At 49.2% G+C, this 15,144-nt stretch overlaps 1 protein-coding gene across 3 annotated transcripts in view; it reads left to right on the top strand.

Annotated features, from left to right (window-relative positions):
* The window catches only part of lrp4 (low density lipoprotein receptor-related protein 4), a 200,548-nt gene that overhangs the window by 147,026 nt on the left and 38,378 nt on the right, over positions 1–15,144 (top strand). For all 3 annotated transcript variants that reach the window (XM_072464854.1, XM_072464853.1, XM_072464855.1), the window contains exons 7-11: positions 3,477–3,596; positions 4,342–4,467; positions 12,380–12,505; positions 13,754–13,888; positions 14,533–14,658. In XM_072464854.1, coding sequence (XP_072320955.1) covers positions 3,477–3,596; positions 4,342–4,467; positions 12,380–12,505; positions 13,754–13,888; positions 14,533–14,658 — 633 coding nt within the window. The remainder of the gene's footprint in view (positions 1–3,476; positions 3,597–4,341; positions 4,468–12,379; positions 12,506–13,753; positions 13,889–14,532; positions 14,659–15,144) is intronic.

Below are 15,144 nucleotides of genomic sequence, written 5' to 3'. Positions count from 1 at the left end.
CGTTGCCGTCTGTCATTGTGCGTTGCCGTCTGTCATTGTGCGTTGCCGTGTGTCATTGTGCGTTGCCGTGTGTCACCGTGCGTTGCCGTGTGTCATCGTGCGTCTCTGTGTCATTGTGCGTTGCCGTCTGTCATTGTGCGTTGCCGTGTGTCATTGTGCGTTGCCGTGTGTCACCGTGCGTTGCCGTGTGTCATCGTGCGTCTCTGTGTGTCATTGTGCGTTGCCGTGTGTCATTGTGCGTTGCCGTGTCATTGTGCGTTGCTGTGTGTCATTGTGCGTTGCCGTGTGTCACCGTGCGTTGCCGTGTGTCATCGTGCGTCTCAGGGGTGTCATTGTGCGTTGCCGTCTGTCATTGTGCGTTGCCGTGTGTCATTGTGCGTTGCCGTGTGTCACCGTGCGTTGCCGTGTGTCATCGTGCGTCTCTGTGTGTCATTGTGCGTTGCCGTGTGTCATTGTGCGTTGCCGTGTCATTGTGCGTTGCCGTGTGTCATTGTGCGTTGCCGTGTGTCACCGTGCGTTGCCGTGTGTCATCGTGCGTCTCTGTGTGTCATTGTGCGTTGCCGTGTGTCATTGTGCGTTGCCGTGTCATTGTGCGTTGCCGTGTGTCATTGTGCGTTGCCGTGTGTCACCGTGCGTTGCCGTGCGTCGCCGTGTGTCGCTCTGTGTCATTGTGCGTTGCCGTTGGTCATCGTGCGTTGCCGTGTGTCATTGTGCGTTACCGTGCGTCTCCGTGTGTCCCCGTGTGCCATTGTGCGTTGCTGTGTGTCATTGTGCGTCTCCGTGTGTCATTGTGCATTACCGTGCGTCTCAGTGTGTCGCCGTGTGTCATTGTGCGTTGCTGTGTGTCATTGTGCGTCTCAGTGTGTCATCGTGCGTCTCTGTGTGTCATCGTGCGTCTCCGTGTGTCATCGTGCGTTGCCGTGTCATTGTGCGTTGCCGTGTGTCATTGTGCGTTGCCGTGTGTCACCGTGCGTTGCCGTGTGTCATCGTGCGTCTCTGTGTGTCATTGTGCGTTGCCGTGTGTCATTGTGCGTTGCCGTGTCATTGTGCGTTGCCGTGTGTCATTGTGCGTTGCCGTGTGTCACCGTGCGTTGCCGTGCGTCGCCGTGTATCGCTCTGTGTCATTGTGCGTTGCCGTTGGTCATCGTGCGTTGCCGTGTGTCATTGTGCGTTACCATGCGTCTCCGTGTGTCCCCGTGTGCCATTGTGCGTTGCTGTGTGTCATTGTGCGTCTCCGTGTGTCATTGTGCATTACCGTGCGTCTCAGTGTGTCGCCGTGTGTCATTGTGCGTTGCTGTGTGTCATTGTGCGTCTCAGTGTGTCATCGTGCGTCTCTGTGTGTCATCGTGCGTCTCCGTGTGTCATCGTGCGTTGCCGTGTCATTGTGCGTTGCCGTGTGTCATTGTGCGTTGCCGTGTGTCACCGTGCGTTGCCGTGTGTCATCGTGCGTCTCTGTGTGTCATTGTGCGTTGCCGTGTGTCATTGTGCGTTGCCGTGTCATTGTGCGTTGCCGTGTGTCATTGTGCGTTGCCGTGTGTCACCGTGCGTTGCCGTGCGTCGCCGTGTGTCGCTCTGTGTCATTGTGCGTTGCCGTTGGTCATCGTGCGTTGCCGTGTGTCATTGTGCGTTACCGTGCGTCTCCGTGTGTCGCCGTGTGCCATTGTGCGTTGCTGTGTGTCATTGTGCGTCTCCGTGTGTCATTGTGCATTACCGTGCGTCTCAGTGTGTCGCCGTGTGTCATTGTGCGTTGCTGTGTCATTGTGCGTCTCAGTGTGTCATCGTGCGTCTCTGTGTGTCATCGTGCGTCTCCGTGTGTCATTGTGCGTCTCTGTGTGTCATCGTGCGTCTCCGTGTGTCATTGTGCGTTGCCGTGTGTCATTGTGCGTTACCGTGCGTCTCCGTGTATCATTGTGCGTTGCTCCGTGTGTCATCGTGCGTTGCCGTGTGTCATTGTGCGTTCTGGAGGTTGCGGGTGAGATTCCTGCTCCGTGCCGTTAGCTCCGCCGACAGATTCCTGAGAGGCTGAAGACGACATTCCTCTGGCTCAGACTGTGCTCAGACATGAACGAGGCCTCTGTTTGTGAAGAAGAGAACTTTGTCACCCGCTCGCTGTCTCTCGCCGCTCGTGTTTACAAAGAGAGAGGGAGCGAGGGGGGGAGCGAGGGGGGGGGCGAGGGGGGGAGCGAGGGGGGGAGCGAGGGGGGGGCGAGGGAGGGAGCGAGGGGGGGGGGGGGGGCGAGGGAGGGAGCGAGGGAGGGAGCGAGGGGGGGCGAGGGAGGGAGCGAGGGGGGGAGCGAGGGAGGGAGCGAGGGAGGGAGCGAGGGGGGGGCGAGGGAGGGAGCGAGGGAGGGAGCGAGGGGGGGCGAGGGAGGGAGCGAGGGGGGGAGCGAGGGAGGGAGCGAGGGAGGGAGCGAGGGGGGGCGAGGGAGGGAGCGAGGGGGGGAGCGAGGGAGGGAGCGAGGGAGGGAGCGAGGGAGGGAGCGAGGGGGGGAGCGAGGGGGGGAGCGATGAGAGGAGTGAGAGCGACCAGGCCAAAGGAGCTCAGATCTTTAGCGATCGCCTTTGTGCACGAGTTGTCATCTAAATCGTAGCTTTTTTAACCACAGTCACGATTACACAGTTTGAAGTGTGGTATATCGCTAAATCACGATCTACTGCTTTATTCCACTGACGCAACGGCTCTTAAAGCGGATGATCCCACTAAAACTATTTCTAAATCATTAAAAAAACATGAGCTGCGATCAATAAATAGCAGATTGAAACACTTCAGCACTTATTTTGTGTCTTAGAAGTGACTTATTCGACCCTCTACAGCTCAAATCTTACAATACAGCACATACATAATAGAAATGTACCCGTGATAAATATTGAGAATGAAAAATTATGAACGATAAATTGATATATATATAATTATCGACAATCTGCTTAAATTTGTGTACTTTTTTCCCCGTGTTTAGTCGTTTTTACGCACAGGGATTTAGAACGTTTAGGACGTGTTTTGGTCCAGCTGTTGAAGAGTAAAGCTATTCCATCTTTAAATTCACAGAAAAAAATAAGTTCTTGGTAAATTAAACTGTTGAAATCAGATGAACTTGGGATTTTATAGATTTAAAGCAGCAATTTCAAGCATTTTTGACTTTTTTGTTGTGGTTTTTGTGGTTTTTACTCCAGTAGACCTGTGTTTTCCCCCATTTTTTTGCGTGGCAACACACTTTTCAGCTTGAAAAGGTTTCGTGCCTCGTCACACATAACCAAATCTCTCCTTTAGGAAAAATAAAATGCAGTATAAAATGTAGCAGCTGCTGCACACGCCGCCGTGTCTGGTTCTGTAACTTTGGTGATGGTGATTTCAAAGCCTCCTCGAGGTTTACAGTGTTGCATTTCTCGCCTCCGGACGTAGACGTTCTCAGATGCTTTTTGTGTGTGTTTCGGGTCACGTCTTTAATCTGAAAAGCCTGTTTTTGTTGTCCTGGCAGCGTCTCACCAGCCGTGCCGCTCGGTGGAGTTCATGTGCAGCAGCGGCATGTGCATAAACGCCGGCTGGAGATGCGACGGAGAGTTCGACTGCGACGACCAATCAGACGAGAAGAACTGCAGTAAGTCAAGTTTACTTCATGTACAACAAAACTAACTTCAATACATTTTGTTATAATTGCTCCATGTGATCTTAAAAACATGAAAAACTCTGGTTCAAAAGTATTCCTCACTTTCCAAAACACATTTTTAGCATCCAGTTCATTTACCACGATGAGTTTATAACTTTTAAGTCATGATTGGTTGTTTCAATCTTGTTCCAAGTAACACATACTAAGTATTGCAGTATCGATCCAATACATCCAACACATAAACACTACTAAACACTACAACTCTATTGTGAAGAATTGTACCAATCTTTACTATTTTCACTCCACCTCAGCTTGAATTGAATCTAAAAAAAATATTTATGAACAGATAAACAAAATATAAACGGTGTATTTATAATGTAAAAAATGCATTATTTTTTAACACGCTTAACACGCTAAAGCTAGCAACAACTAGCATGCGAACAGCACACTTCCTGGTTTTCGGACGTTAAAACCAGTCCTTTTACTTCTGAGTGTTTTGTAACTACACGTTATGGTTCGATGAGCCGACACACTGCAGGCTCATTTTGACCCTATGAGCACTCAGGTGAGACAAATGAGCTGTGATAACGCAGCGTGACGTTTGTTTAAGTCTGTGTTGTTTTAAAGCTCGTTTTCACTCGTCCCAGTCTCACAAAGGTTACGATGTCCTAAACTTAAACTTACCTCGACAACAGTAGCTCGTATTAAAAGTATTCGTTCACCTGTGTCTCCTCAGCCACGTCCATGTGCACGGCAGACCAGTTTCGATGCGGGATGGGGCGCTGTGTGCGGTTGTCATGGCGATGTGACGGGGAGGATGACTGCGCCGACCACAGCGACGAGGAAGGCTGCGAGAAAACTGGTGAGACTTTTGTGTATTTACTCGATGTGTTACGCTACGATGAGGGAATATTAGTTTGCAGTGATTTTGTTTGTCAAATTCATAGTGTCTGAACTTATGTTAAAGTGCCCCACACGGGTCGGACCACTCGGACCATAAATATATTTAGAATTTTGCTTAAAATAATAAAATTTTATCACAGAACAGCTAATTTTTTAGGTTTATAATTTCACTTCCTGTTTGTAATTGATGACATCACACTAGGAAAGCCAGCAATGACTGGGGGGAAATGTTAAATGTATTTATTTTACAAAAGATATTTGAGCGCACCTTTTTAACTGTTGCATTCATGTTTAGAGGGGGAAAAACGTTGTTTCTTTGTGACTGGAATGAGTGTGACTTCCTGTCATTTTCTACACATTTTTTCCATGTTTTCTCCACAAATAACAACTTGATCAGTGTAAAACTATAATTTATATTTCCAACAGTTATAAATACACCAAATATTGTCAAAATTAGAAAATGGGCCCTTTAAATGATCTATAGTTTCCCATCTCAGGCAGTTTTGATGTTTACCATGTGATCTAAGTTTAATTAAACTTGTACGATTATTATTAGTCCATATGCGTGCAAATTTGATCAATATTTATCACAGATATCAATTTTTGCTTAAGTTTAGACCATTTCTGCTGCCCACGCCCAACCAGGAAGTACTTTATTTTGAATGAGGAGGCGTGGCCCGAGCTGCGATCGTGTCTGTGGGGTCAGTGTGATTATTGGTCGGGTCATAGCTCTTAAACCTCAGCCAATCAGAGCAGCCCAGTGACGAGTCTTAAAATTAATCCACGCACGTGTCTCCTTTTTTTTTTTTTACGGTATAGCGTAAAACACACACTTTGAAGACATACAACTACAGTAGATGGTGGTAAATGCACCTTTTCAGTTCCGTCAAGTAACACAACAAGAACAACAATAACAATATCCTTGTGTATTTGTTTTCATCACGTCACTTGCAACAGATCTGCTCGCCACGCTCTCGCCACGCTCTTGCCACGCACTCGCCACGCTCTCGCCACGCTCTCGCCACGCTCTCGCCACGCTCTGACCACGCTCTTGCCACGCACTCGCCACGCTCTCGCCACGCTCTCGCCACGCTCTGACCACGCTCTCGCCACGCTCTGACCACGCTCTTGCCACGCTCTCGCCACGCTCTGACCACGCTCTCGCCACGCTCTGACCACGCTCTTGCCACGCACTCGCCACGCTCTCGCCACGCTCTCGCCACGCTCTCGCCACGCTCTGACCACGCTCTTGCCACGCACTCGCCACGCTCTCGCCACGCACTCGCCAGGCTCTCGCCACGCTCTTGCAACGCACTCGCCACGCTCTCGCCACGCTCTTGCCACGCACTCGCCACGCTCTCGCCACGCTCTCGCCACGCTCTCGCCACGCTCTGACCACGCTCTTGCCACGCACTCGCCACGCTCTCGCCACGCTCTCGCCACGCTCTGACCACGCTCTCGCCACGCTCTGACCACGCTCTTGCCACGCACTCGCCACGCTCTCGCCACGCTCTCGCCACGCTCTCGCCACGCTCTGACCACGCTCTTGCCACGCACTCGCCACGCTCTGACCACGCTCTTGCCACGCACTCGCCACGCTCTCGCCACGCTCTGACCACGCTCTTGCCACGCTCTCGCCACGCTCTCGCCACGCTCTGACCACGCTCTTGCCACGCACTCGCCACGCTCTGACCACGCTCTTGCCACGCACTCGCCACGCTCTCGCCACGCTCTCGCCACGCTCTGACCACGCTCTCGCCACGCTCTGACCACGCTCTTGCCACGCACTCGCCACGCTCTCGCCACGCTCTCGCCACGCTCTCGCCACGCTCTGACCACGCTCTTGCCACGCTCTCGCCACGCTCTCGCCACGCTCTTGCCACGCACTCGCCACGCTCTCGCCACGCTCTCGCCACGCTCTCTCCACGCACTCGCCACGCTCTCGCAACTCTCTCGCCACGCACTCGCCACGCACTTACCACGCTCTCGCCACGCTCTCGCCACGCTCTCGCCACGCTCTCGCCACGCTCTCGCCACGCTCTCGCCACGCTCTCGCCACGCACTCGCCACGCACTTACCACGCTCTCGCCACGCACTCGCCACGCTCTCGCCACGCTCTCGCCACGCACTCGCCACGCTCTCTCCACGCACTCACCACGCTCTCGCCACGCTTTCGCCACGCACTCGCCACGCACTTACCACGCTCTCGCCACGCACTCGCCACGCTCTCTCCACGCACTCGCCACGCTCTCTCCACGCACTCACCACGCTCTCTCCACGCACTCACCACGCTCTCTCCACGCACTCGCCACGCACTCGCCACGCACTCGCTAAACACTCGCCACGCATTCACCACACTCTCGCCACGCTCTCGCCACGCACTCACCACGCACTCGTCATGCTTTTGCCACACTCTCGCCACGCTCTCGCCACGCACTTGCCACGCACTCACCACGCACTCGTCATGCTTTTGCCACACTCTCGCCACGCTCTCGCCACGCTCTCGCCACGCACTCGCCACGCACTCGCCACGCTCTCGCCGCGCTCTCGCCACGCACTCGCCACGCTCTCGCCACGCTCTCGCCACGCTCTCGCCACGCACTCGCCACGCTCTCGCCACGCTCTCGCCACGCACTCGCTACGCACTCGCCACGCTCTCGCCACGCACTTACCACGCTCTCGCCACGCTCTCGCCACGCTCTTGCCACGCTCTCGCTACGCTCTCGCCACGCTCTCGCCACGCTCTCGCCACGCTCTCGCCACGCACTCGCCACGCACTCGCCACGCTCTCTCCACGCACTCGCCACGCACTCGCCACGCACTCGCCACGCACTCGCTAAGCACTCGCCACGCATTCACCACACTCTCGCCACGCACTTGCCACGCACTCACCACGCACTCGTCATGCTTTTGCCACACTCTCGCCACGCTCTCGCCACGCTCTCGCCACGCTCTCGCCACGCACTCGCCACGCTCTCGCCACGCACTCGCCACGCTCTCGCCACGCTCTCGCCACGCTCTCTCCACGCTCTCGCCACGCACTCGCCACGCGAGAGCGACGCTCTCGCCACGCTCTCGCCACGCACTCGCCACGCACTTACCACGCTCTCGCCACGCACTCGCCATGCTCTCGCCACGCTCTCGCCACGCTCTCGCCACGCACTCGCCACGCACTCGCTAAGTACTCGCCACGCATTCACCACACTCTCGCCACGCTCTCGCCACGCACTTGCCACGCTCTCGCCATGCTCTCACCACGCACTCGCCACGCAATCGCCACGCACTTGCTAAGCACTCGCCACGCATGCACCACACTCTCGCCACGCTCTCGCCACGCTCTCGCCACGCTCTCGCCACGCACTCGCCACGCTCTCGCCACGCTTTCTCCACGCACTCGCCAGGCTCTCGCCACGCACTCGCCACGCACTCGCTAAGCACTCGCCACGCATTCACCACACTCTCGCCACGCTCTCGCCACGCACTTGCCACGCACTCACCACGCACTCGTCATGCTTTTGCCACACTCTCGCCACGCTCTCGCCACGCTCTCGCCACGCTCTCGCCACGCACTCGCCACGCACTTACCACGCTCTCGCCACGCACTCGCCATGCTCTCGCCACGCTCTCGCCACGCTCTCGCCACGCACTCGCCACGCTCTCTCCACGCACTCGCCACGCTCTCTCCACGCACTCGCCACGCACTCGCCACGCACTCGCCACGCACTCGCTAAGCACTCGCCACGCACTCGCCACACTCTCGCCACGCTCTCGCCACGCACTTGCCACGCACTCACCACGCACTCGCCATGCTTTTGCCACACTCTCGCCACGCTCTCGCCACGCTCTCGCCACGCACTCGCCACGCTCTCGCCACGCACACGCCACGCACTCGCTAAGCACTCGCCACGCACTCGCCACGCTCTCGCCACGCTCTCGCCACGCACTCGCCACGCTTTCTCCACGCACTCGCCAGGCTCTCGCCACGCACTCGCCACGCACTCGCCACGCACTCGCCACGCACTCGCTAAGCACTCGCCACGCATTCACCACACTCTCGCCACGCACTCACCACGCACTCGTCATGCTTTTGCCACACTCTCGCCACGCTCTCGCCACGCTCTCGCCACGCTCTCGCCACGCTCTCGCCACGCTCTCGCCACGCACTCGCCACGCTCTCGCCACGCTCTCGCCACGCTCTCGCCACGCACTCGCCACGCACTTACCACGCTCTCGCCACGCACTCGCCATGCTCTCGCCACGCTCTCGCCACGCTCTCGCCACGCACTCGCCACGCTCTCTCCACGCACTCGCCACGCTCTCTCCACGCACTCGCCACGCACTCGCCACGCACTCGCTAAGCACTCGCCACGCACTCGCCACACTCTCGCCACGCTCTCGCCACGCACTTGCCACGCACTCACCACGCACTCGCCATGCTTTTGCCACACTCTCGCCACGCTCTCGCCACGCTCTCGCCACGCACTCGCCACGCACTCGCCACGCTCTCGCCACGCACACGCCACGCACTCGCTAAGCACTCGCCACGCACTCACCACACTCTCGCCACACACTAGCCACGCTTTCGCCGCGCACTTACCACGCACTCTCCACGCTCTCACCACACACACACACACACACTGTTCTCCTCAGAGCTACGTAGGTTAGCGCCACCTCCAGCTCACCGGCTGTAAACCACTGCGGCGTGTGAGCCTCTGCCCAAATGAGACGCTGTGAGTTGTGTTTCTGCACCGCGGCGCTCCAGGCAATGTCATCGTTTCAGCTAAAAATAACTTCAGAGGTTTCCACGACGACGGCCCATACCAAACCTGCACTCGGCCGAGACACGGCGGGGCGGATTTTTTTAGGGAATCGAGGAGTGTGAGCCAGACTGTGCTGAGGCTTAACATCTGTCTTAATGTGTAAACTGAGGGCACTAGGAAAGTATGCGAGTTGTAGTAATTACATAAGAGCCAATGTGTCACTAAGTGTGGTCAGAATGAACAAGAGAGCAATGTGTGAGTGCTTTCTCTGCTTTTTAAAGTAGAAGTGTAACTGCAGCAGTTTCTCATGTCATGTTTTGATAATCACGATCATTATCTGGACTGCACAGACTCTAAACACTTACATCAACGTCAAAAAACACTAAATAATTGTTGATTTTTATAAATAATACACTTTATTCTTATTTATTCTCAATCTACTAGCCTTCAGTCCTCATATTCTGACCTTTATTTGGTTGATAATGTATGAAAAAACATTTGTTGCGCACTAGTGGACTACTAAAATAATCATTAGTTGCTGTCCTATTTTGTTTAATAATGCCAATACATTATTAATACTAAAATGATTGACGGATGGATCAATAATTAAACTTGCAGAATCATTAGTCTTCAGTAAATGCCACAGGGTAAATGTTCACTCCTTTATTGGTCTCATGTGTGTAACTTTTATCTCGGCACATTCATCCCGAGCCGCGCTCACAAAGGCGAGCCTCGTTCACAAAGGCGCTGCAGCAGTAACTCTGAAGAAACAGTGCAAACAAACACAGTGATTCATGCTCTGCCTCAAAAAAGCCCTTCAAACACTGTCCAAGGCAAAGACAAGCAAAGAACGGTGTGTTAAAGGCTCTGTACCGGATTATTTTCACTGTCTGCACTATTAGAGTGAAAAGAAAATACTAAAACATACTTCTGAGAGAACTCTCACCTCACCTGACTTTAAATCAGCTAAAAAACAACTCATGATGACTTAAAATCAGCTCATGATGACTTCAAAACAGCGCATGACTTCAAGACAGCTCATGATGACTTGAATTCAGCCCATAATAACTTAAAATCAACTCATGATGACTTGAATTCAGCCCATAATAACTTAAAATCAACTCATGATGACTTAAAATCAGCTCATGATGACTTCAAAACAGCGCATGACTTCAAGACAGCTCATGAGGACTTGAATACAGCCCATGATGACTTAAAATCAGCTCATGAGGACTTGAATTCAGCCCATGATGACTTAAAATCAGCTCATGAGGACTTGAATTCAGCCCATGATGACTTAAAATCAGCTCATGATGACTTGAATTCAGCCCATGATGACTTAAAATCAGCTCATGATGACTTAAAATCAGCTCATGAGGACTTGAATTCAGCCCATGATGACTTAAAATCAGCTCATGATGACTTGAATTCAGCCCATGATGACTTAAAATCAGCCCATGATGACTTAAAATCAGCTCATGAGGACTTGAATTCAGCCCATGATGACTTAAAATCAGCTCATGAGGACTTGAATTCAGCCCATGATGACTTAAAATCAGCTCATGATTAATTCAGATCAGCTCATGATTAATTCAGACAAAATGTGACCTTTCCACACAGAATGAAATAAGACCACAATGTTCAATAAAGAAAGTATTATTTTATATTATTGAAAATGTCAGTCTATGGTTTAAAACCCTGACCTAAAAAGATCATAAAAATGATCGTCGTGGTATCAAAATAAGTATCGAGAATTGAGTATAGTTGTTTATCTTGCAGTGAATAATTGTGAATAATCCTTCAATCGTAATGACATCATGACATTCCTAGTTTTCTTCCTGTGAGTTGCATTGAACAGAGCTAAGGATCATAGTCCACGTAGTTCCCTCTGGTTTTCTTCTTGTTACATCATTCTTACATTTGCCTCGTTAGAAATGTCCCGTCATATTTCTTTGTGCAACATCTGACCCAGCGACTTCTCAAATCTGGCACTTTGTCCATCGACAGCTTTTCTTTCGCCGATCAAAGTTTTGTCTAATTAATTGGTCTCGGGAGATTTCACAAACTCCCTCTTGGTCCCGTGTTGACGCGGCTGAAAGTGAAAAGTCGTCGCCAGTCGCACCATCTGTGTGTGGGCCGCTCAAAAGTACATTTTTAAAAAGCTGTGACAAATTCAGGCGAGCTGTTTGGCTCCCGCGGCGGAGGAATTTGTAACAGAAATGGTGCATATGAAGTATCGACGTCTTGAGCCAAATTGAGTGAAATTATGTTTTTGTAAAGTTGTATTTGGTTCATTTAACACAAAAGTTCATTTAACACTAAGAAATTAATTTTATACAATCATACTAAAGATAGTTGTCATAAAAGTGGTGAAAATACAAATAGGAACCTTTATTTTGGACGAAAACACCTTATATTTACTTTACTTGAACTAAACCAATAGTAAAACCAGGACTACAAGTTCTGGATATTTCCACTTTACTGCACTTACATTGCACTTTGTATAAAATATTTGTATTTTGGCCACTGATGAAACATATGCAAGTGCTTCAAGTTTAGAATACTGCGTTTTGGGATTGTCTGACTGTTTCTTAATATTAGAGTTTAATAAAGCTCTGTAAATTATAATTATTATTTTTTTATATATTTTTTATGTTAATATCTTTTTATATATATTTATTTATTTATGATCTTTAAAAAAAAATAGAAAAAAAAGGGGGGGGGAACATGTTGCTGTTAATAATTGAAAAAAACGTTATTTTCAACTGTAACGTCCCACTTTTAAAAATATGTGTCGGGACATAAAACTCCTGCAATGGAAACAGCAGATGGACCTTTGAAAAGTACGTCAGGCAGCAGTAAAAAGACCGTTACAAAGAAATGGATGACAAACAATGAACCAACAATGTACATTTATGCATTTATCATTATTATTCCCTCTGTGGGTCATGTTTTCAGTTTGTTTTTCTAGTTTGTATTTAAAAAAGACAAGACTATTGTGCCATGTATTACAGGCCTAGGACTTGGTGGTACATAATGTGGTGTATTTTCAGTCAGACTTGAAATGTATTTGAAGTCATTTTAATAACTCGATGGTTTCTGGTGCCACAGAAAGCGCTGCTTGTGCGTCGGACCAGTTCCAGTGCGGAAACGGGCGCTGCATCGGCCAGAGGAAAGTGTGTAACGAAGTGAACGACTGCGGCGACGGGACGGACGAGCACCCCCATCATGACTGCAGTGAGTTCTTCATTCTTATTCACTGAAAACAAAAAGCAGCACTCGCCATTAAACATATTATTGAAAAACGACTTTATGAACCATGTCGCAGCAGTGTTTAGTCATAGTTAGAGTTGTATTTTGATCGATTCTTGCACGTTTGAGTTCAAAGTTGAGGCTTGAGTGATCAGAAAAGTCCTGTCTTCACCCTCTAACTTAGAAGTATTCCAAAAATGTAGACCCAGTTGAAGTAAAGTAACGTTAGAAAGTGCCACGTACCATTTTTTTTACAATAAAAACACGTAAATGAAATTCGACTGCTCGTTATTACGGTGAAGTGCCTCCACGATGCGGCGGGGCTTGTCAGATCTGCAGTTTCCAACAGGACGTTTCTATTACGAAGAGGTTTACAATGAACACAATGTAAAATGTGGTGCTTCATACTATATGCTATGGATTAATACTCACGTGAAAGTTAAGGGTATAATGTAGTGTGTCAGACGCAGACGGGTTTGCACCACACATCAAATCGCTCTAAACACATCATAGTTTTGTCCTTTTCTCCTAAATTAAATGCATTTTAACACATCTAAATACATTGATTCACACGGTTTAAAAGAGCCAATTACCAGGCCAATTAAAGGAGACGTATTATACTTTCTTCCCAGTTAGAGTAATAAAGTATGGCATACGTAGATCCTTTTTTGTACATTTTGTTCATTGTAACGGTGCTAAATTGATCTAAAGCGGCTTAGTGATAGAAACAGTTCCATTGACTTCCTGTTAGAAATGCAGAATTTGACATCTCATAGTTGAATTTCATTGTAGAAATCAGTGGGTTTTCATTTACCTTAATATATTGATGAAAACCTTACACGTATGATTTTATTTCATGCGAGTTGGAGCTTCGAAACGATACCGAAAGAACATCCCTAATTAAAGTATATTTAGCATAATATGTCCCCTTTAAAGGTGTGTCCACACTCGTCATTATTTGGTCCTGCATTGAACCTCCTGATGTGAACCTGGTTTGGTCCTGTTCTAGTCCGTGTTTAGTCCTCATCTTGTCAGGTTTAGTTTTGGATCTGGTGACGGTGCGAGCGTGACCTCTGGAAGTGGGTGAACTTTAGCCCTGTTTCCCGCCCGTGTCGCCGTCGCCGTCGCCGTGCCTCTGTTTGGTTTGCTTCTCGCTGACTCGGCGCGTCCTCTCTGTGTGTGCGCGTCTCTCTTGTCTAATGTGTGTGTTTTGCGTGTTTGTGTGGCCTGCAGGGCCGCGCTCGAGCGAGGGGAACTGTGCGCAGAACAATGGCGGCTGCGCTCAGAAGTGTCAGATGGCTCGGGGTCTGGTCCAGTGCACCTGTCACACGGGCTACAGGCTGATGGAGGACGGCCGGAGCTGCCAGGGTAAAGAAATACACAAATACACACCTTTGGTCACGCGTTATGGCATGTCTGTAATAATCCCCAGTGTTTACATATGCAGCCGTTCATTAATCGGATCCACTTTATTTCTGCAGCACATTTTACAACAAAAGCCGTTTCCAAAGTGCTGCACATAGTAAAATAAAAGCAACTATTCAACACAGTAAATAAACCATACAATAAAGTAAAATAAATGACATAAAAACATAAACAATTATCAAATAAATGCAATTATATAAATGCAATACAATATAATATAATTAATACAATAAATTATTGTATTATTAATATTATCAAATATAATTAAAATATAATGCCCCCTACGTAAATAAATTATATACATTATTCTTTAGAGATAAAAGTACCATGTCTTGTTAGGGTTGGGAAAAAAGTATGTAATATTAAAACAAATTTGTGTATCAATATTAAAAAATAATGCAATTAACTGCAACTATTTAGGGTCTGTTTTTAATCGTGGTTTGTCAATTTGAATAAAAATCTTACATATTTGCCAATTATTATTATTATTTTTAATCGATTCGTAGTCTTAATAATATATCTTGTATCGATAGTCATAAATCCCCTTTTTGAGAACTTTTGGTGCATTTTGTGATGGTGTGTTTCAGACGTGGACGAGTGTGCGGAGGAGGGCTACTGCAGTCAGGGCTGTACGAACGCAGAGGGAGGCTTCCAGTGCTGGTGCGTCCAGGGCTACGAGCTCCGGCCGGACAAACGCTCCTGCAAAGCCCTCGGTGAGTCCAGCAGTTGGTCGCAAACGTTTAGATTGGCTCTTTTAATGGAATACTTTTCAAGAGCTCCAAACAGCATTTTATTAGGGAAATTACTAAAAATGTCTAAAGAATGTCGGAATAGTTAGAATATTTGTCTTTTTCTCTTTCAGGCACATTATACATAAAATTCTATATTTCCAATCCTTTGTCCAGTTTGTTTCCATGCATTTTGACTATTAAAAGTGAGATTGGGATTACTTTTTACAGAAAAATTCGGGCCTTGAAGAACCACGGACACATTCTGCATGTTTTTTTTATTGTTATTGGCTTTCAAACATGCATCTCACATTCTATAACTTAAAATAACGTATTTATTGAAAAGCACACATGACTTTCTCTCTGTCAGGCGTCAAAATTTGGTGTTCCATCTTCTGGCAGCAGAGGGAATTATGGAGAGACAAAAGCTAGCTTGCCCAGACAGGATAATGTAAGCAGGCAGTTGTAATG

This window comes from Eucyclogobius newberryi, unplaced genomic scaffold (genome assembly GCF_026437365.1).
Source record: "Eucyclogobius newberryi isolate DKJ021-1_F unplaced genomic scaffold, fEucNew1.0.hap1 SCAF_5, whole genome shotgun sequence".
NCBI classification, from domain to species: domain Eukaryota; kingdom Metazoa; phylum Chordata; class Actinopteri; order Gobiiformes; family Gobiidae; genus Eucyclogobius; species Eucyclogobius newberryi.
This window is presented reverse-complemented; position numbering and strand designations above follow the sequence as displayed.